Source organism: Sus scrofa, chromosome X (genome assembly GCF_054392235.1).
Source record: "Sus scrofa isolate SSC_HxYL_T2T_F1_AM1 chromosome X, Sscrofa_HxYL_maternal_Yorkshire_Landrace_v2.0, whole genome shotgun sequence".
In the NCBI taxonomy this organism is placed as follows: Eukaryota; Metazoa; Chordata; class Mammalia; order Artiodactyla; family Suidae; genus Sus; species Sus scrofa.
The window spans coordinates 18,929,875-18,952,517 of NC_139401.1; the positions used below are offsets into that span (position 1 = coordinate 18,929,875).

Consider the following 22,643-nt stretch of genomic DNA (forward strand, 5'->3'; position numbering starts at 1 on the left):
AATGGGAAGAGACAGCCCTTCCATGCTGACACCCTGATCACCTCACCGGCTCCTAACCCCTGAGCACAAGGGACAGTGCCTGGACCCACTGCAAGAAGAGGGAGGCTGAAGGCCAGGGTGCAGAGGGGTGCACGCCCTGCCACACGTGACAGTGGCTCTCCCCGCCAGCCCATGACGGGTCACGAAGCCCGAAGGTCACAGCCTTAAACCTAGAACGCTGTCCATCTCAGTGAAACAGGAACCTTAACCCAAAGATTAGGTCGCGATTACCAGTGTTGATTTGTATAGAAACGGGGCGGTTCCAGGTGACGCTAGACACATCTGTCACCCCCCTCCCCGCAGCGCTAGGACAAGCATTTACTTACTGCTTCTTTCAACACCAAACTCCTTCCCGCTTAAAATATGGTGCAGGAGGTTCTTCATATCAAAAGGGCTGAGGTTCATCAAACTTTCAGAAGCTTCTTCTCCTAAAAGCAAACATCTTATACGTGTCCCAGACACAGGGCTGGGGGCAGGGGCAGGTGGGACACAAAAATCCCTGCTCAGGATTGACCTCCACTGCTGCGGGGCTGAAAGGTACTGGTCCTTGGTGATTCTAAATGCTGCTATTTCAGGTGCTGATTTTTCTGGGAATTCCGGTTGTGGCTGAGCGGTAACGAACCAGACCAGTATCCATGAGGATGCGGGTTCCACCCCTGGCCTCACTCAGTGGGTTAAGGATCTGGCCTTGCTGTGGCTCTGGCGCAGGCTGGCAGCTGTAGCTCGATTCATCCCCCAGCTTGGGAACTTGCACATGCTGCGGGTGGGGCCCTAAAAAGACCAAAAAAAAAAAAAAAAAGTGTATTTCCTTAACTCTCAGATGCATAATTTTTCACACTGTAACGATCCCCCATGTTGGAAGGCATCTTGCGTTGATTTACATGTTTAGGTTGGTAGGATTTCCTAGCAGAGAAGCAATTTAGATGTCATGAGCAGAGCAAAAGATTCTGGTGCCTCATTCTCCCTAGCGTATGAAATTCAATCCCCTCTGCTGGATGGTTGGGCAGAAGTTACATCTAAGGGAGAGAAGCTGGTAAAGCCACAACACCCAAAGGCTCACAAGCCCTGGTTCTGGAATACTTGCGCGGGGCTCCCCTGGGGGGTGGGTGGGTGGGTGGGTGCAGGAGCTGTGGGAGCTGCCTGCGCAGGTCGCACCTGAACAGTTCAGGCTCCGTGCCAGCTCCGTGGCCATCACCTGGATGATCAGTCCGATCCGGAGTCTGAGCATCTCCACAAAGAGACTGGGCTGCGCCCTGACGTACATGGCCAGGTACACCACAATCTCCTGCCAGCCAGACACGGAGACAGGGCTTCAGAGGCTGGCTGAGGGCGGAGAGCCCCCGCCGCTCCGAGAAAGCCTGGGCCCTGCCCTCCCACGGCCAGCTGACCTGTGTGAGGACAGCGATGCTGATGTCCTGCCCGCTGGCTTCATAGATGAGTTTGGTGAGCTCCTCTGGGGGAAGAGGCCTAGGAAGGAGCAAACACCGTGAGAGAGGCCGACGAGTGTGCCGCCTGGCCCGCCCTCCGTGGAAGATCCTCGGTTGCCTGCTGCGAGCCCTCGAGCGACAGTGTCTTTAAAAGGCGTCTCTTCCGGAATGGGAGACAGCGCTGAGGCTTCCCCCGCCGTCCCCTCCCTCAACCTTGAGGCCTCCGGACTGAAGACTCACGCAGAGATGGTCTTCTCCCGGGGTTCCGGCGGCAGGCCCACTGTGAGCTGCTTCTGGTGCGACAGCAGGTCCGTGCAGGCCTAGTCATTTAGGAAAAGGGGAACGGGGAGAGAGAGATGAGCGAAGCCAGCGGGGAAGGGTCACTGCCAACAGATCATAAATTTACCTTTACAGACTTTATGACCCATGTTGCCCTTGATGTGAAAATCCATACGTAGACCCCAAGCAGAGTTGGGTCCCTGTGACCCCAAAATGTGGCCCCAGGCCTGGCTCTACAAGGCTTACGAGTGGCTACTCGATGCCCATCCACTGGAGCAAACGCACTGGATTCTCTGACACTACGAAAGGAGGATGAGCTGCGCCGAGTCCTGAGACAGTCACGGTAAGGGTTAATAACCATATTACAGTCCTAAATCGCCACGTCCCCCATTACCTTACTCTCACAATGAACCCGAACATCACCGAAAGCAGTTCTGGATTTTGCAGGGACTCAGAGTTAAAATAGCGAAGATGATCGAGCACAGATGTGCAGGAATAAGAGAGCTCTGTTTAAGAAGGTGCCAGGCCACAGAGCGTTTTCATTTTCTTGGGAAACCCTTTCCTGCAGCTGAGAAGTAACAAAACTAATCAGCTTGGATTTCATTTCCTTTGGCTGCCTTCCAAGAGCAATGGGAGGTCAAGAGAGAAGGGCCAGTTCCGTCTGTACATTAAATAACCCATTCCCTTTCCAGATGAGAGGGGCTTGCCTCCAGCTTTCACAACAGGAAGAGGGCATGGGGCTAGAAAGGACAGACAGCCCACGCGCAGTCGCTCTGACCTCAGCCAGGACCTCCACTTTCTTCCGGAGCAGGCCAGAGATGTAGCGGATCAGACCCCACTCCTGGTGCAAGCCAGCTTTCCCGTAGAGTTCGCTCAGGAGGTTGTGCACGGTGACCCTGTGCTGTCCAGAGAGATTTGTGTCCCAGCTGGGACCCCTGTCAAGAGATGGGAAACCCCAGAAGTATGGCTTATTTTTTTTATATTTTTTATTTTATTTTATTTTATTGTCTTTTTGCCTTTTCTAGGGCCACCCCCGCAGCACATGGAGGTTCCCAGGCTAGGGGTCGAATCGGAGCTGTAGCCCCCGGCCTACGCTGGAGCCACAGCAACGTGGGATCTGAGCCGCACCTGCGGCCTACGCCACAGCTCACGGCAACGCTGGATCCTCAACCCACCGAGCGAGGCCAGGGATCAAACCCGCAACCTTATGGTTCCTAGTCAGATTCGTTAACCACTGAGCCACGAAGGGAACTCCAGGCTCATAGGTTTAAAGGCCAGACTCTCTTGCAAGAGAGCTCACTCGGCCGGGAGGGGACTCAATCACTGCGCATCCGGCCAAGTGCACGGGGGCCTCCCAGTGCCTCTGAGCCTCACCCCGAGGACTGCCTCTTACCAAAGCATGTCCGCCGTCTCTCTGAAACAGAAACCTAACAGCAGGAGATGGTGAGAGGCTGGCCTCGCTAGCCTTCTCGTCCTGGGAGGCCAGCACTGGTAGGCAGAGAGGGGGATGGAAGTCTGTTCACGGTGATTCTGGGTAATCTGGTTGACTCTATCATGACACAGTGTGCTGGAAGGCCAAGAAGATGAGGACAAAGAGCCAAGGAGAGCAGAGACAGCGCAAGCTAGTCAAGACCATCAACTTACTTTATCACATACAGAATGTAGAGAATGTCCGCTTGGTCCTGCAGGTTCGAACAATCTTTCAGCTGCTCAACCAGCTTCTCACAGTCCACGTCGCCACGGTCATCTCTGGGAAACTGGAAGTCCTCCTCAGGAGCCTGGCCATACGACAGCCAAAAAGCAGAAGAGGGAGGCTGAGCACGCGAACTGCCAGAAGATCAGGAAGTGACACACCAACCTGGCCTGGGAAGTCTGCTGCCGTGCTGTGCTCTAGGCTTTCAGTGACTCTTTTGTGGTTTTCCTTTCCCTGACCAGTAAATCACTGTGTTAAGTCAATTTGTGCAAGAGACCGAACCAAACAGGTTAAAACATGTGTAAATTTTATAGTTACCTTTGCAGTGGAGGGGGAGGGAATGACTGGGAGGAGCACAAAGGGTGCTTGGCTCAGTGACAATTCACTGAGCTCTATCTAGACTTACGTTTTCTATACTTTATATATGTTAAACTTCAATAAAATATTTTTGAAGGTAAACAAAAGTACGTGTTTTTAAACAACCTACAATTGTGATTAAAATACTCTCCAGCAGACAAGGAATTTTCTTCTATTCATGTGGGATAAAACCGAAGGAGACTTTGGACAAAATAATGGAAATCTCAGGCTTCTTTTTCTGGTTCTGCACCCTGCTCTGCAAGTAGCCCAACCTTGGCTGGCTGGCACAGAAAGGACAGGGCTAGTAGTAAGCTGGCTCATTTAAGATTCTGATGAGTAGCCAGAACATCAGTAGCCTTCTCCTATCTACAAAATATAAAGGTTTGCATCACATTCAATGCACCTACTGACAAACCAGAATCCAGACAACTGAGTGGGTGCACCTCAAAATCTAGAACTTCTAAAAGTCCTGGACATCAAGAAATATGCTCGGTTGGAGTTCCCGCTCTGGCACAGCAGGTTAAGAATCTGGCGTTGTCTCTGTGGCGGTGCAGGTTTGACCCCAGCCTGGTATAGTGGGTTAAGGATTTGCTGCAGCTGTGGCTCGGATTTGATCCCTGGCCCAGGAAATTCCATGTGCTACAGGTGTGGCCGGAAAAAAAGAATCGAAGAGGAAATCTGCTCGCTCTTTTGAGTTCAACCATTTGAAAGAGTTCTTGGCATCCCAAGTTCACAAGAATGGTTCAACATACACAAATCAATATCATGCACCACATTAACAAAAGAAAAGTCAAAAACCACACGATCATCTCAGTGGGTGCAGAAAAAGAGTATGACAAAATTCAATGCCCATTCATGCGAAAAACTCCTACCAAAGTGGGTACAGAGGGAACATATCCCAACATAATAAAAGCCATTGCTGACAAACCCACAGCTAATGTAATACTCAACCAAGAAAAGCTGAAGGCCTTCACACTAAAATCTGGAACAAGACAAGGATGCTACTCTCACCACTTTTATTCTACATAGTACTGGAAGTCCTAGCCACAGGAATCAGACCAAAAAAAGATATAAAGTGTATCCGCTTTGGAAGAAAAGACGTAAAATTGTCATTGTATGTGCAGATGACATGATACTATATATAGAAAACCCTAAGGAGCCACACAAAAACTACTCAATCTGATCAATGAATTCAGCAAAGTAGCAGATACAAGATTAACGTTCAGAAATGGCTGCATTTCTGTATACTAACAAATATTAGAAAAGGAATATAAAAATGCCTTTTAAAATTGTACCCCCCAAAATAAACCTGACCAAGGAGGTGAAAGACGTATACACTGAGAACTTTAAAATATTAATCAAGGAAATTAAAGAGGGTTCAAAGAAATGGAAAGGCCATGTTCCTGGACTGGAAGAATTAATATTGGTAAAGCGGCCATACTACCCAAAGCAATCTACAGATTTAATGGGATCCCTATCAAATTACCCATGACATTTTTCATAGAACTAGAACAAAGGATCCAGAAATTTTTATGGAACCATGGAGTTCCCATCATGGCACAGTCTTTAACAAATCCAACTGGGAACCATGAGGTTGCGGGTTCGATCCCTGGCCTTGCTCAGTGGGTTAAGGATCCGGCGTTGCCATGAGCTGTGGTGCAGGTTGCAGATGTGGCTCGGATCCCGCATTGCTGTGGCTCTGGTGTAGGCCGGTGGCTATAGCTCCAATTCGCCCCTAGCCTGGGAACCTCCATATGCCTCAGGTGCGGCCCTAGAAAAGGCAAAAAGACAAAAATTTTTATGGAACCATAAAAGACCCAGAATAGCCAAAAGAATCCTGAGGGAGGGTGGGGGGAAGCAGGAGGCATAACTCTCCCAGACTTCAGACAATATTACAAAGCTATAGTAATTAAGACAGTGTGGTACTGGTACAAAAACAGACATAAGGATCAATGCAATAGAATAGAGAGCCTGGAAATAAACCTGGACACCTACAGTCAATTATTTTTTATTTTATTTTATTTTTTTTGCTATTTCTTTGGGCCGTTCCCACAGCACATGGAGGTTCCCAGCCTAGGGGTCGAATCAGAGCTGCAGCCCCCGGCCTACGCCAGAGCCACAGCAACGCAGGATCTGAGCCGCGCCTGCAACCCACACTACAGCTCACGGCAACGCTGGATCCTTAACCCACTGAGCAAGGGCAGGGGACCCGCAACCTCATGGCTCCTAGTCAGATTCGTCAACCACTGCGCCACAACGGGAACTCCTACAGTCAATTAATTTTTGACAAAAGAGCAAAGAATATAAAATGAGGAAAAGACAGTCCCTTCAGCAAGTGGTCCTGGGAAAACTAGACAGCTACATGTAAATCAATGGAACTGGAATACACCCTCACGCTATCTATGCACAGAAATAAACTCAAAATGGCTTAAAGACTTAAAAACGAGACATGACACTATAAAACTCCTAGAAGAGAACATAGGCAAAACATTCTCTGATATCAACCCTACAAATGTTTTCTTAGGTCAGTTTCTGAAGGCAATAGAAATAAAAATGAAAATAAATGAATGGGAACTAATCAAACTTATAAGCTTTTGCAGAGCAAAGGAGACCACAACACCCCCCCCCCCGAAAAGACAACCTATGGAATGAGAGAAAATAGTGGCAAACGATGCAACCGACGATCTCTTTGGCTTAATCTCCAAAATATACAAACAACTCATACAACTCAACAACAACAAAAAAATCCAAACAACCCAATTGAAAAATGGGCAGAAGATCTAAATAGACATTTCTCCAAAGAAGACATACAGATGGCCAACAAGCCCATGAAAAGATGCTCAACATTGCTAATTATCAGAGAAATGCAAATCAAAACTACAATGAGGTACCACCTCACACCAGTCAGAATGGCCATCATTAGTAAGTGAACAAATAACAAATGCTGGAGAGGGTATGAAGAAAGGAGAACTCTCCTACACTGTTGGTAGGAATATAAATTGGTGTAACCACTATGGGAAACAGTATGGAGGTTCCTCAGAAAACTAAAAGTAGAACTACCATATGATCCAGCATATGGGCATATATCCAGATAAAACTATAATTCAAAAAGATACATGCACCCCTATGTTCATAACAGCACTATTCACAACAGCCAAGACATGGAAACAACCTAAATGTCCATTGACAGATGAATGGATTAAGAAGATGTGGTGTATATATGCAATGAATACTATTCAGCTATATATAAAAAAAAAAAACCCGAAATAATGCCATTTGCAGCAATATGGATACATCAAGAGATTCTCATACTAAGCGAAGTCAGTAAGAAAGAGAAGGACAAATACCATATGATATAACTTATATGTGGAATCCAAAACATGGTACAAGTGAACCTATATACAAAACAGAAACAGACTGAGACACAGAGAACAAACTTGTGGCTTCCAAGGGGGTTCGGGGAGGGAGTGGGAAGGGCTGGGAGTTTGGGGTTAGGAGATGCAAACTATTACATTCAGAATGGATAAGCAATAAGGTCCTACTGTATAGCACAGGGCACTATAGCCAACCTTTCGGGATAGACCATGATGGAACAGAACATAAGGAAAAGAATGTGTATATACAGGTATACATATATACATATGTATGTAGGTATGAATGTATGACTGCGTCACTTTGCTGTACAGCAAAAATTGGCACAACACTGTAAACCAACTATACATTAATTAAAAAAAAAAAAAAGTTCTTGGGACTAAACCAGAACCAAAGAACAGTACACTTTTTGAAAAAGTGATTCTAAATACTTTACCTTTTTTAGGAGAGGCTGAGGAGAGTCAACAAGATTCAGAGATTTACGGTGGGCACTTAGAACTTTAGTTGGCAAAGCCATGGGAACAACTAGAAAACAAAAGAATAAACAGAGAGCTCTTCTGAGGAGGAGGAAGGATAAAACACTTCTTTTGAGAGGTACCATGGCTATTCCTTATTCAATACAAACCAAATAAGGAGTGATTACTTAATTAGTTTAATTTCACAAAGAATTCTTCATGTAGCCACATCATATGCTAAATCTGGAAACCAGAAATGGGCAGGATGCAGATCTTACTTTAAGGAGCTGAATTTCACTTTTCTCCTTTAGAATTCAGGGAAAATTACATCACACTAGGACTGGAAGGAGCCTTAGAAGTGATTGAGCCCCACTTCTTTTTTGTTAAGATGCAGAAACTGAGAACCAGAGAGGGTAGATAGATCATTTGTGCAGGGTCACTGGCTTTCTCCTTATCAAGGTGTTCTGGCTTCCTGTCCACTATGTATTTTACTTTGCCACTGCTGGGTGTTAGTGCTTCTGTTTTTTAACCACCTTTGGATGGTATCATTATTGATATTTATTCATGAAGCCATATTTGTCAGGCTACATCAAATCTTCCTTGAAAAAAGGACGTTTTCAAGGAAAAGATGAGGCATATTTAAAAGGCGCTTATAGGAGTTCCTGCTGTGCCTCAGAGGGTTACGAACCCATCTAGTATCCACGAGGATGCATGTTCGATCCCCGGCCTCACTCAGTGGGTTAAGTATCCAGTGTTGCTGTGAGCTGTGGCGTAGGTTGCAGACGTGGCTCGGATCCTGCGTTGCTGTGGCTGTGGTGTAGGCTGGCGGCTGCAGCTCTGATTCAACCCCTAGCCCTGGGAGCTTCCATATGCTGTGAGTGCGGCCCTAAAAATAAAATAATAACATAAAATGGAAAAGAAAAAGGCATTTATAGACCCCCCAGGTTACACTACTGAATTAAAGGTAGTGTTTTCTCCCTTTTTTATCTTCATCTTTTTTGCTGCCTTTTTTTTTTTTTTTTAAAGGCCATACCTGTAGCATATGGAAATTCCCAGGCTAGGGTTGGAATCAGAGCTGTAGCTGCCGGCCTATGCCACAGCCACAGCAACATGGGATCTGAGCCACATCTGTGACCTACACCATAGCTCAAAGCAACACCAGATCCTTAACCCAGTAAGTGAGGCCAAGGATCGAACCCGCATCCTCATGGATACCAGTCAGGTTCGTAACCCGCTGAGGCACAACGGGACTCCTTAAACATAAGTTTTAATTCTCCTCTTAATGCCTCACTAACACCACAAAAAATAAGTTAAAAAAAGACAAATCTAAAAGAATACGGAGGCAGAGAAAAGGCAATAGTAACAGTGGAAGTGGGAAAGCTGCCAGATGAGAGTTAACTGATTCAGTAGACACAGGCAACCAAACCCCAAGTCTGCAGTGGGGAAAAGCAAGAACCAGTCATATTTATATTAGAGAATCCTCAGAAATCCAAGGAGCTTGCCGAACCATGGAAAAACTCAACTAAGCAGGTGGAACAAAAAGTTGGAGCAATTTCCCTCAGAACAGAGCAAAAGACAAAGACATGGAAGATAGAAGAGAAACAATAAAGACTTCTCCAGGAGGTCAACACTGCAATGACACAGTACCAGAAAGAGAGGACAGAAAAAGCATAGGGAAGGAAGTGAGTCAAGAAACTTTTCCAAAAAACTTTACAGGAATGAAAAATATAAACTTCCAGATGGAAAAGACCTACTGAATAGCTAACACAGTGGATGAACGTACACCCAGAAAAGGTACATTATTGAAATTTCAGAACCTGGAAGTAGAGAAAGCCCTAAAAAACTTTAAAGAGAATAACAGTTTGTATTTGAAGGATGAAAAATCAGAATGAGTTTAGATTTCTCAGCAGCAATGGTGATAAACAAGAAGACAAAGCAATGTTTTCAAAATTCTGAAGTAAATTTCTTTTCCATCTACATGTCTATATCCAACCAAACGCTCAATGGATATAGATTTGTAGATACTGTCAGTCTTGCAAGGTCTCAACAACTTTACCCACCATGCACTGTTTCCTAGGAAACTACTAGATGTTCTCTACCAAAAGAAGACAGTAAGATAAGTAAGAAGAAAAGCTGAGATACAGAAAACAGGATAGCCAACAAAGGAGACGAGGAAATCTCAAGGAACTCTCCAGGATGATGGTAAAGGAAGATCCTGGGATGAAATCTCTATCCCGGACGTAGAGGGCAACCAGGCCAAAAAGAGCAGTGAGCTCCAGAAACGAGCAAGTTGAGGACTGTTATCACAGTGCCCTCTCCCACTGTACCATTTTTTAAACCTACTGAAACTATCCTAGAATGTATTCCACCAAAGAAAGAAATTTAGAAAGGGGAACATGCCAGAATCAAGAAACAGGGAACTCAACTGAGGAGATAAGCAAAGAAGATTTCCAAGGATTACAGCAAAGACAAGTCCCAGGATACCAGGTATGCAGTAGGCCTGGAGTGTAATCAGCCAGGTGGAAGGAGACTTGTGGACTCCAAGGAAAGCAGTGGAACCAGTTCATACATATGATTGACCTTGTGGGAATTGGTATTGCAAGGCCATACAATGGAAGGTATAGAAAGGAAGCAAAGCAAATTAAAAGATAGTGCAACTATTAACTTTGGAAAAAGCCAAAAGTTAAAATGATGATATAGTATACTATAATACTCAGTTGGAAATAATATTTGCATACATACAATGATTGAAATAGTGAATAATGATTTAACTGAACCTTAATACAACTGCATGGATAGGTTAGGGCAAGTGAAGCAGAGGAGTGGTGATTTAAGTCAGGTCAATCTTCACCTGCATGAGAGAAAGTCAACAGATACTGAATAAAGTCAATGCATCAAAGACAGCAATATATACAATTATTCTAGAAACATGTAAATGCCAGAAGAAACAACTAAGAGTTGAAAGTGGTTGCCTCTAAGTAGAAGGACTAGGGACAGGAGGTGAGGCAAGAGGGAAGAGGTAAGGCAAGAACCAACTGCACTTTGTTGTTTTTTAGGATTCTTTGACTTTTACAATATGCTCTTGTATTACTTTGATAAAAGTTATCTTAATAGGCAGGAAAGAGTTAATGACATACATGGAATTTCCAAACCCTTTGCTTTTGCCATTACAGAAAGTATATCCCGAGTGGAGTGGATGGCACTGAAAACATGGCTGTCCTCTGTCTTCTTACAAAGAGGTGGCAGATAACACTTCAAGGATGTGCTTTGCAGGAGGTGGTTGATATACTGGTCAAGTTCATCCTGGCTTTCTGTAATTACACAGGTAAGAAAAACAGCCAATGAAAACAACCTGCAGAAATAACCTAAATGCATAATAGTGATTATGTGCAGCATGAATTGCTGAGTAGATTTAGTGGAAGACAACATTTTGATACAGGTAGGTATTCGATTCCTATCCCTGCAAAGTAAAGAGATTTATGTAGAAAAATGCATGTGTTTACAAAGTTATTGTTTGGAAAAACTTCATCCTAGGAAAAGAAAATACAGGTCAAGATGGCGTTTACATCACATTGTCCTAAGATGAGCAGACAAACAGAAGGCCAGCAGCCAACGTCTCTCAGCTTTTGGTTTTAACTTATCATGCATGGGGCTAAGCATTATGGAAGCCCTAGCCCCAACGCAATGTACTATCTAAAAGTAAAAGACAGGTCACTTCAACCCCAAACCTGGCTCAGTTTGAGAAATGTTATATACCTAGGATGTCATCACTTACATCCAATCAAAACTACATCATTCTTCCATTCCTTTGAAAATTCAAGCAGTGTGTTTCTGTGTTTATATTTTGTGAAAAAGCCCTCACTGCTGAAAATCTTTGTTCCTCTAGGTTTAAAAAAGCCCCACTTCTGCAATTTAGGTTTTCACACTGGCTTTTATTCATCCTAATACGTGAAATCTTCCGAAGCCTTTCTTTTGTTATGTTAATCACCAATCACTTTCTGTGCTTGAGTTTTAGGGCAATTTTACCACAGTGCCAAGTTTAAATAAATTCAGTGAGCCACCTGCACACGCATTCCAAGGCATACCTTGATTACAGGTGTCTTCCACATATCCTCCCAGATCTGAATCGCTATCAGGACTGAAGCTCCCTTCGCTGGCATCGTCAAACAACTTCTCATCACAGTCTGGATCCAGGAAGGTCAGATACGTGTAGAAAGAGGTGGTGAGAAATTCCGAAAGACTCCCTAATTTTACTCTGTGAAGGAGACACTATGTTAGAGAGAGAGTTGCGTGTGGACAGACTTCCACTATGAATCATTGAGAGACTTCAACAACCAGGTGGCGCTTCTGCCAGAATCAATAAAAACGTCACTCTGCAGATTGCCCCATACAAGTAGTCAGCCAAGAAATTAAAATGAAAATTCAATAGCAAGTATGAAGTGGAAGCACGCAGCATATTAAAAGCTGAAATGCATCATGCTGATCTCTTCCTCCCAAACCCAACACAAATACAAATCTATTTTACTGAACCGACAAGTTTTACAAAACATGTTGAGTGAACCACTTTAACTAGAACCAACGCTTGGATATTTTCTGCCCTAAAACAACTGGACCAGAGCAAAACCACAAGCCCCGATTCTCTGGGTGCACTTGTGCTACCCGTTATGAGCCCCTGCTGTGCAGTCACACAACGGGGTGGGGTGGGTAAGTGCTGGGAGAGGCATGTCTCAGAGCCCAAGTTCTCTCTAGAAGGAATGCGATGGGAGGGTTAGCCCCAGATCTGAATGGTGGCCCAGAGTGGCCATATTACAGTATCAGGCTGGGAAAAGTTCCACTGAAAACTGGGAACTGAGTTTGGCAGCGCGGGGTTCTGCTACAAAGGCAGCAGTCTCCGGGTTCCCGCTCCCCTGAACCTGGGTGTAAATGTTTAAATGGCTTAGTGTCAGAGGAGTAAATGGGAGCATGCAATGCAAATGAATTCGCAGGTGTGGGAGCTTCAACAAGCAGGCCGGACTACATCAAGAAATGTAGCCGGAGGGAAAGAAAAGGCTTCCCTTGCTAAAGTAAAAAGTTCCCCCGGCCTAGAGCTCTGGGGCCAGTTCTATTGTTTTGCCCTGAGGTTAGGGAACAGAAGGAGGTAAGGTGGTGCCAAGGGTACACTTCTCTTTGATGAAGTTGAAAGGAATCAGGTCAAAGGCAGAAAGGCAGTTAAGGAAATTTAAACCCTTCTGATAGCAAGCTTCCCCAGGTGGGTCCAGAGGGTAGAGTCTGGCATGCAGAGTGAGTTTGGCTTTTAAAATACCCTCAGACCTAAAAAAGAGCCAAAATAAGATTCAACTTTAATTATGAAGAATTTAGCAGGAAAGATAGCCACTGGAGCCTGGGCATTCCTGCTTCTTCCTATGGTTCTCTAAACCGTTTACCACACTCTGGGGATCCAGGAGGCCCTGCTGACTCCTGTAAGCCCTCATCCAGCTCAGCATGGTGGTTGGAGACTGGCTCCTAGATCCACACGGAGCTTCTGCACCTACTGATCTTGTGTCCCTGGCTCTCTGAGCCTACGGGTCCTTGCCCATAAAATGGGAATACAGCCCATGGGACAAAGTGAAGACAACATGGACAACACATATAAAGCAACAAAGAACACACTGCAAATGCTCAACTAACTGCACGTGGTATCCTTTTGACAATGATTAGATTTCAATTCAAGAATTTATTTTGGAAAACAGTTAATTATGGGCATACGGTATTGTCTCTCGATTATGATGCCACATGCCAGGTGGTAACTTATCCAAGCTAGAGATAAAATGTATCAAAGCGGATGCCAGCTGCAGTTATGGCACCAGCCCTGGGATGCAGATAGCAGAATGCTGGAGATGGCTTGCTGACACTCAGGAGAGGCCAAGAGAAGCTTGGAGCAAGGGCCACTTCAAGTCTACAGCAAAACCTGCAGCAAGCTTGGTGCCAACCCTGGTGCTTAGAAATACAGTGACTCAGCACTGAGGACATCAGGCCAAGTGAAATAAGCTAGTCACAGAAAGACAAATACCGGATGAGTCCACTTAGATGAGACACCTAGAGACAGAAAGTAGATGGTGGTTGCCAGGGGCAGAGGTGGGGAAACGGAGAATGGTTTAATGGATACGGAGATATCGTTTTACCAGGTGAAAAGAGTTCTAGAGATTGGCTGCAAACAATGTGAATCTACTTACTGCCACTGAACTGTACACTTTAAAATGGTTAAGATGGGGAGTTCCTGTAGTGGCTCAGAGGTAATGCACCCAACTAGTATCCGTACGAATGCAGGTTCAATCCCTGGCCTCGCTCAGTGGGTTAAGGATCTGGCACTGCCATGAGCTGTGGTACAGGCAGCAGCTCTGATTTGACCTCTAGCCTGGGAAATTCCATGTGCCACAGGTGTAGCCCTAAAAAGACAAAAAAAAAAAAAAAAGAAAAAGTTAAGATGGCAAATTTTATGTTATATATATTTTACAATTTTAAAAAACGACTGTGGTAGTAAGGTCTCTGGCGTGCAAAGAGGTGAGAAGAAGGGTTGACTTCAACTCCCCAACACTAAGCAGCTGGGGCCAAACAGCAGTCTCCCCGAGCCTGGCAAAGGCCACACATTACTCAAGCGGGCTGCACACTGAGGTTCTCCTGGGGCTCTTCTGGCACATTCTAGGAGATTCAGAGAGATCACAGGGAATAGATGCTACAGAGAAATCCTCTGCCTTGTGACAGTCATGGGGTACAAAAAAGAAAGGGGTTTCCATGGGAGGTGAGCCCCCATCACTCAAGGTGCTTAACTGTACTACCGGGGAACATCGGCTGTACTGTGGGCCTGCCAACTGGAAGGGGCGTCATTCCACTCAGGATGAGGGGCAATGGTCTAGGGAGGCCCATTCAGGCGCTCTGCTCTGAGGGCCATGAAGGGATTTGTAAAGTTCTGGGCAAACTCAAGTCCATTCAAGGAGTGATCTGATTATCGAGCACGTGCCAGATCCTAGGCCCTAGGTGTTTTCTACCACAGCTTTTACTAGAAACAGACCGAGCATCCAGAGGTGCTCTCTGAGAGCGCCGCTTTGGAAGGACTTGATACATTCATCTCTCTGTGCCCCAGGCCTCCTGGCACCCGTAGAAGCTTCACAATCACCTACCAAATGCTGCTTAGAGATCGGTCTAGTTTCACATGGTTAACTGCTAGCTCAGATGTTTTGACCTCCTTTTTATTCTAAAGGTCTATGCGTCTATGTTCAGCAATTGATAAGAAAAATGGGAGAAGGGCAGCAAAAGAAAGGTCAATGTTACCTTTGTTTTTTAAAAAATCACAAATTGGAGTTCCCGTCATAGCTCAGTGGAAGCGAATCTGACTAGTATCCATGAGGACACAGGATCCAGCATTGCCATGAGCTGTGGTGTAGGTCACAGACACAGCTCCGATCTGGCGTTGCTGTGGCTGTGGTGTAGGCTGGCAGATAACAGCTCTGATTCGACCCCTAGCCTGGGAACCTCCATATGCCATGTGTGCATGGCCCTAAAAAAAAAGAAAAGAAAAAACTCACAAATTACCTAGCTCCTCCGAAGTATCCATCCTCTAGTTTTCTAATTGTAGAAAGAACAGCAGAATGAATGTCCGAGCCATCATTTGCTAAGGAAAAAGAAAGAAAAAAAAAAAAAAGATGAATTAGTTTACTTAATCTGGGAATACTTTTTTGGGGCGTGCACTGAAATGTTTTCATCAACAGAAACTCATTAAAATATGTATGACCTAGAAGGTTCCTGACCTAAGAAACCTAATTGCCAAGGTACTTAGCTCTGTCCATGGGACTCATTTTAAACAGTTTAAAAAGGGCCCCAACCCCCAGTGGAACATGCGCCAGGCAGATCAAGTTCATGGAGTTACTGAGCATGGTGTGCGTGATGGGGAAGGTGAGCGTGGGTCTGCCTGTCATCCGCCAGCAGCTGCACAGGTAGGCCAACTCGATCCTCAGCATCTCCACGATCATCTCGTTGTCCAGCGCCAGGTAGAAGTGATGCTGGTCGGTGAACTGCAAGTCAGAACAGGCCAGGTGAAAGGCTCTCCTTCATGTCCCTCGACACGGCCCCAGCTGTCATCCACAGCAGCACTCAGCCTTGCATGCTGTCTCCAGAGAAGAGGCTCGATCCTGGCTGCAGTCCACCCCTCATCATGGGGCTCTCCTCTCGATCAGACAAACTGATCTGTCGCCTGCCCAGAAGCTGTGGCCACTAATGCAGAAAGGAAAGGGGCTCAGCTACATCTATTTACAGCTCCTCAGATGGGAACTGGGTGCCATCTTATGTCTCCACCTGAACACATGCATGCACACTCTGCCACATTCAAAGTAGCTCACCGGATAGAAAAGAGAGTTTAATAAATGGATACGTATTGGTTTGCTACTGGCCTGCTCGTCTCACCTGGGGGGTGAAAGTGAAAATCTGGTTCCTAATCACATATAGTTTAGATGTTCCAAGGACACCAATGTGCCGATACGGTCGCCCACTCAATTTCATATTCTTATTTCGTCCTATTTGGAACGTGAAAGAGAAATTGGAGTTACAGCAAATACAGTGATATCTAACTCACCCGATTCTGGCTAAGACTGGCCTTATTTATATGCTAAATAACTCACTCTGGGGTCTGGTTTTTCTAATAGTCATGTCCTTCTTTGGGACAGGGATGAATTTAAAGCAAATCCCACCCCCTTCTTTTCACGCATGAGGAAGAACAGCACCTGATGCAACAGCTATATGAAATGAAACGATTAAAAGGATCTTATTAATGTTTACCTTTTACTTATTTAATATTGGGCCATAATCCTAAACAAAGTCAGATTTTAAAAAAAGAGGACCCCTCTCCATCATGCATAAAACTTAGAAACATTATCAAGACACAAATGACTGCTCCAGTTGCAAATTTTCCAAGGTGGCTCCTTATTTTATGAAAGAGCTGATGAACCCCACGGCCGACCCGTGACAACATCTCCTGAATGGGCATGAGCAGAATCTGCTTTTTGGCCATTCCTCTGCATGTGGAAACAGTCAAGCCCCCTGCTTTAGTGCTCTGCCCAATTCTTTACAATTTACACATATCACAGTCTCCCCCAGACCCTAAACTTAGAACCGAAATGCCCCTTGGCCAAAAACACTGTGCTCTTTCCCCAAACCTACCCAGCTTGGCATATATGTGACTAAGAATCCGGCCTGGCTGGACTCGGATTGGATGAATGTCAGCAATACTCTGGACGTTCACCCCGTGTTTCTTCAGCAACTCCTTAATGTGGTTGTTTTCTGCCAAAACAGTCACTGTGAACAAGAACGTAGCATCTACATTAGACAGTGGCCCTCGTTGTTTCACGTGGATACACGCTGTGCTCTGCTCTTGTCTCTGGCCTGTGACAGACACTTGAGCATGTGCTTCACATGCTGAGAGGTTTTGAAAGGGACAGCACTTGTCCAGTCGCTCTTCCTGGTTCTCTCCGGCCTTGCCTCCCCTCAGCACCCACGAGGCATGATTATCATGCATCCTTGATATGAAAGACAGTCTGATAAGAGACTTCTAGAAACGGTCGGTCTTCGACGGGTCCCAAGCTGAATTACCCCATCTCAAATGATGGCTTGCCTCCCTCTGGGTGTGCATTTATTCGAAACCTGTCTTGGGTTCTTTTCACGTGGGGTCAGGACTGGAAATAGCTCCACAAGGGTGATACCTGGAGACGTCTGTGCCTCTGCTCTCAAAGACAAAAGAGCAATGTGGTGTGTGCTAGCAGAGGATGGTCTGATTGAGGGCATTGGCCATGCTCCTGAGAGAAGGAAGAGTGGGCCTACTAGTGGGTGGGGTAGTGGGGCAGCCTGGCCCACTGGGAAGCTCGGCAAAGGGCCTCCTGTTGGTGGGGAAGAGGTACCCCAGAGCTGGGCCATGTACCCCCATGGGCTGGCCTGGGCCCCAGCTCCAGTGAATGAGGCTGGGCAACTGGCTCTCCATCAGGCAGGGAGCTCCAAGTGCCTGGGATGTGGGGGTCCAAGTGGGGCTCAGGCTCCCGCATCTGCTGTACCAGTACTGCTGGCTTTTAACAGAAGGGACAGAGCTTTGGCAAAGGAAGGCGTCCTGGGGAGGGCACTGGAGAGAGGGTGTTCTGGCCACACAGAGAGTAGATGGTACGGCGGCCGGGTGCAGCAGAGCCTTTGAGGACCCAGCGGGGCTCCAGGTGGTGCTCGGGCCAGGGGGAGGAGCCTTGGTTATTGTTAAGGGAGCCCCCTGAGCCCCACCATTGTACCTCCAGGCTGGTGGCACCTGAACGTAAGATACATATAAATGCCATTGAGACCTGAATGTCACCTCCCTATATTTACATAGCACAGGATGCTTTTGCAGAGTATTTTGATATCCATGATCTTATCTGAACTTCACAACAAGGCCCTGAGGGGAAGCCTTGCTGCTCAACTAGCCAGCTGGAGGCGAGCAGGGACTGGAAGCTAACACTCTAAGCCCCAGCAAATGGGAACATCGGCCAGGCAGGACGGGGTGAGTGGCTTCCCTTAACATCTCTCTCTTCAGAAACTTCCAACGCTGTGCAAAGATCCACACGTCTCAGAACCACACAGTGCTCACTTTGTAGAAGTGACTCTTTTACAGCAGTGATTGACCAAGACCTGCGAGCTTGGTGATCTGATACAGCTGCACGCAGAGAAGGTTTGGAAACTGCACTTCTTTCTAGGCCAGAGCCTCTGCTATTTTCTACCCTGTTTTATTCTATCGCATTAAAAAAAAAAAAAAAAAAAGGCGGTGCTCAGGATGCATCAATGCATCCCAGGCTGCAGGTGGAAAAGTGGCCTTGTGGACTTAAAGGATCACTTAGCAACATGCGCTCTGGTGATGGGCAGAAACTGTGGGGTCAGGCTGGATCAGGCCACCTGTATGTCAGAACTGGGTTCAAACCTCTAGCTCTCAGCTGGGGGTCCTTGAGGGATAGGTTAACCCCTCGGCCTCATGTCTAACAGGGGGTGATAATCATGATTGTCACAATTTCTACCTGATCAGAATGTTGTGCTGGTTGGGTGTATCTCTCGGCTGGCCCAGGGCACAGCAACGATCGGGTGATGACCCGCACAGCCTCTGCTTCCTCACGGCAGGTACAGAAAAATGAGCCTGTGGCCACAGAGAGGGTTGCCCTTCATCTGTTCAATAACTGCTTTCAATGTATTAAGGGCGTATGTGTGAATCAACACAGAAGCTACAAAAATGATATGGGCTTTGTCCTTAAGAAACACGCATGGGAGCTCCCATTGTGACGCATCAGAAATGAATCCTCCTAGGAACCATGAGGTTGTGGGTTTGATCCCCGGCCTCACTCAGTGGGTTAAGGATCTGGCATTGCCGTGAGCTGTGGTGTAGGTTGCAGACTTGGCTCTGATCTGGCGTTGCTGTGGCTGTGGTGTAGGCGAGCAGCTGTAGCTCTGATTAGACCCCTAGCCTGGGAACCTCCACATGCCATGGGTGTGGCCCTAAAAAGCAAAAAAAAAAAAAAAAAAAAAAAAAAAAAAGAAAGAAAAGAAAGAAAGACACACACATGTACTTTAGAGGGTACAAGGTGTAGACACAATGTACTATGATACCAGCTGGTATATTAGTCACTCTATGAAGCTTGTGAGTTCCTGGGGAATCCTCCCTAGGAGCGAAAATATGGAGAGGAATTGGCCAGCTAGGCACATACCAGGCCTGGCCTGGCACTGAAGGATTTCCCTGTGGATCTCGGTTCCTCTCAAGACCACCCTGTGAGAAGGCACTGGTCACGAGAGCCTGAAGCACAGAGAGGTGAGGTCACATGGCTAGGCAGAGACAGTGTTGCAGCAGTAGCCTGGGCTAGACGTCCACCTTTGTGGAAGAGTTGCTGGCTGGAGAGGATGGGAGACAGGTAGAGGCAGGTGAAAACATGGGCCTGGAGCAATGGGAAGAAGTCAAACCACCAAGGGAGGAATGAGGGAACCCTCACTTGCTTTCACCAAGGTCATGTTCTACTTTTTAAAGAAGAGCCGTTATGAAAAATGATGCTCAGTGAAGCACTTTGTCCCACTTGCAATCAAGGTTTAGATTCAAGAAGACAGTTGCTTTGTAGAAAGTAACTTTATAATTGGAAGCTGCTGAGTTACATACAACATATTTCACTAAATTGATATATGCCAGAACACATACATATGCAGTTTTTAATTAAACAGGAAACTAGGGAACACTGTGCATTAAAATTAACATTGGGTATCAAGGAATGAAGATGGCAGAGTAGTAGGATGTGGAACTCACCTCTTCCCACAAACATATCAAGAATACATCTATAAACAGAGAGGTTCCCATACCCTGGGAAGTCCCCTCACTAGTGCGGAGATCAGTGGGGACAGAAAAGGAGCTTCAGAGGCTCGGAGGAGAACGCAGCAACAGGTTTGCTGCAGGCAGGACAGAGAGAGACTACAGACATGATCCATGCCACCACCCTGCATGCGCCAGCCTGGATGTGTATCTGCTGGTTACGGGTGGGGGCTGGGTGCTGCAAGGTGGGGTTCAGAGAAGAGACCCAGGGAAAGGACTGCTGCTGGCTGTGTAAAGACAGTCTGAAGGGGCGAGAGTGTGAGGAGCCGTGACCAGGGCTGCCATAGAAGCGAAGCGCCACTGTTAAGTGGTGTATGGAGGCAGGGCTGCCACTGCAGCCTCTTTTCCCACACACTGAACCCTGCCTCCACGGGCTCTAAGAGAGACTCCCGCCTGGGCAGGCTCGCACACCCTGGCTACCGCCTTGGCCCCCTCCCACCTGGGCAGGCTCATACCCATGGCTGAGGTGGGGCCAAGGGCAGTGCCAACGCCAGTGTACTTTGTGAGCCCACGCAATGGCTGAAAGGTGACAGCAAAGCACACCCACAGGGGAGCAGCTCCAGTGGAGGAATACTCAGTGGCTCCTCTCCCAGTGGGAGTGCTCCAATCCCACCTCCCTTGCACTGCAGATCCAAAACGCAGCTCAGAAACAAATCTGGGGGCTTCTACTCCAACAGCTAGTGTGCAGATCCTGCCCCTGACAGGGCAGTGAAAACCACAGAGCAAAGAGGAGGCCATGTTCAATATCCAGTGCAGGCTCTGGTCACCACAACATGTCACACCTCCTATCAAGGGGATAACAACCAGCACACACAGAGGAAAGAGGTAATAGGCATCCATACTAAAAAACAGCCCTCACACCAAAAATATTAAACCCACACAGGCTGCACAGGGAACATTACCACATAAAAATGTCCTCCAGGACCACAGTAGATAACTGTTTCTACTATGCTCATAGAGCAAGAGAAATATAGGTAAAATGAAGAAGCAAAGGAACAACTCCCAATCAAAAGATTGAGAGAATTCAGGAGTTCCTGTCGTGGCGCACTGGTTAATGAATCCGACTAGGAACCATGAGGTTGAGGGTTCGGTCCCTGCCCTTGCTCAGTGGGTTAAGGATCCTGCGTTGCTGTGGCTCTGGCGTAGGCCGGTAGCTGCAGCTCCGATTCAGCCCCTAGCCTGGGAACCTCCATATGCCGCAGGAGCGGCCCAAGAAATAGCAAAAAAAGACAAAAAAAAAAAAAAAAGATTGAGAGAATTCACCTGCAAGAACAATGAAGTAGACCTCTTCAGTCTAATAGACACCAAGTTCAAAAAGGAGATAATGAAAATACTGAAGTAATTAAGAAAGACTATTGACATAAATTCAGATTACTATAAAAGGGAGCTAGAAACTATAAGGAGGAGCCAAGAAAAACTAGAGAATTCATTTGAAAAGACAAAAAAAGAACTAAAGACTATGAATAGCAGAAAGAATAATGCAAAGAATGGAATAAGTGACCTGGAAGATAGAATAATGGAAATCACCCAATCAGGACAGCAAACAGAAACCCAAATTAAAAAAAAAAAAAGCAATATAAGAGACCTATGCAATAATATAAAGTGTGCCAATCTATGCCTAATAAGGATCCCAGGAGGAAAAAAAAGAGAAAAGGGGATTGAAAAAGTATTTGAAGAAATTGCGGCTGAAAATTTCCCAAACCTAAAGAAGGAAACAGACATATAGATACAGGAAACACAGAGGGTTCTGAATAAGATAAACCCAAACAGACCCATAGCAAGACATAATATGGTAAAAAAAAAGACAAAAGTTGGGAGTTCTCGTTGTGGCACAGTGGAAACAAGTCCGAGTAGGAACCATGAGGTTGCAGGTTTGATCCCTGGCCTCGCTCAGTGGGCTAAGGATCCGGCACTGCCGTGAGCTGTGGTGTAGGTCGCTTGGATCTGGTGTTGCTGTGGCTCTGGGAAAGCGGGCAGCTGTGGCTCCGATTAGACCCCTAGCCTGGGAACCTCCATATGCTGTTGAGTGCAGCCCTAAAAAGGCAAAAGACAAAAGACCAAAAAAAAGTTAAAGAGAAGATTCTAAAGGCAGCAAGAAAAACAAAGAGTTAATTACAAGGTAACCCCCATAAGGCTATCAGCTGATTTATCTACAGAAATGTTGCAGGCCAAAAGGGAGTAGCAAGATATATTCAAAGTCCTGAGAGGGAAAAATATGCAACCTAGGATACTCTACCCAGCAAGATTATCATTTAGAATAGAAAGAGAGAGAAAGAATTTCTCAGACAAGCAAAAACTAAAAGAATATCAGCAATACTAATCCCACCCTAAAGGAAATATTGAAAGGTCTTCTCTAAATAGAAAAGAAGCAAGACTCTATAGGAAAGAGAAAATTACAGTTGGCAAGCAAATCACTTTAATAAGCCAGTACACTGATTTAAAAAAAATCAAAAAATTTCTGTGAAAGTGATGATAACCACAATGAAGAGCAAAAGGATGAAAATGAAGATACAAAAGAGGACATCAAAATCATAAAATGTGGGAGAGTAAGAAAATATAAATTTTTTTTCTAGTCTAAAGCAAGTGGATAAGGAAAGGGTTAACATACTTGAAAAACGGTGCAAAAAGAGAACATAAGCATA

At 45.9% G+C, this 22,643-nt stretch overlaps 1 protein-coding gene across 18 annotated transcripts in view; it reads right to left on the reverse strand.

The window, feature by feature from the left end:
* Positions 1-22,643, reverse strand: part of PHKA2 (phosphorylase kinase regulatory subunit alpha 2) — an 82,414-nt gene that overhangs the window by 9,988 nt on the left and 49,783 nt on the right. For all 18 annotated transcript variants that reach the window (XM_085008626.1, XM_085008623.1, XM_013985960.3 and 15 more), the window contains 13 exons: positions 16,812-16,946; positions 16,059-16,168; positions 15,526-15,670; positions 15,192-15,270; positions 11,708-11,877; positions 10,760-10,933; positions 7,604-7,692; positions 3,390-3,523; positions 2,524-2,680; positions 1,707-1,786; positions 1,428-1,506; positions 1,195-1,324; positions 366-467 (listed from right to left, as the gene is read on the reverse strand). In XM_085008626.1, the coding sequence (XP_084864752.1) occupies positions 366-467; positions 1,195-1,324; positions 1,428-1,506; positions 1,707-1,786; positions 2,524-2,680; positions 3,390-3,523; positions 7,604-7,692; positions 10,760-10,933; positions 11,708-11,877; positions 15,192-15,270; positions 15,526-15,670; positions 16,059-16,168; positions 16,812-16,946 (1,584 nt within the window). The remainder of the gene's footprint in view (positions 1-365; positions 468-1,194; positions 1,325-1,427; positions 1,507-1,706; positions 1,787-2,523; positions 2,681-3,389; positions 3,524-7,603; positions 7,693-10,759; positions 10,934-11,707; positions 11,878-15,191; positions 15,271-15,525; positions 15,671-16,058; positions 16,169-16,811; positions 16,947-22,643) is intronic.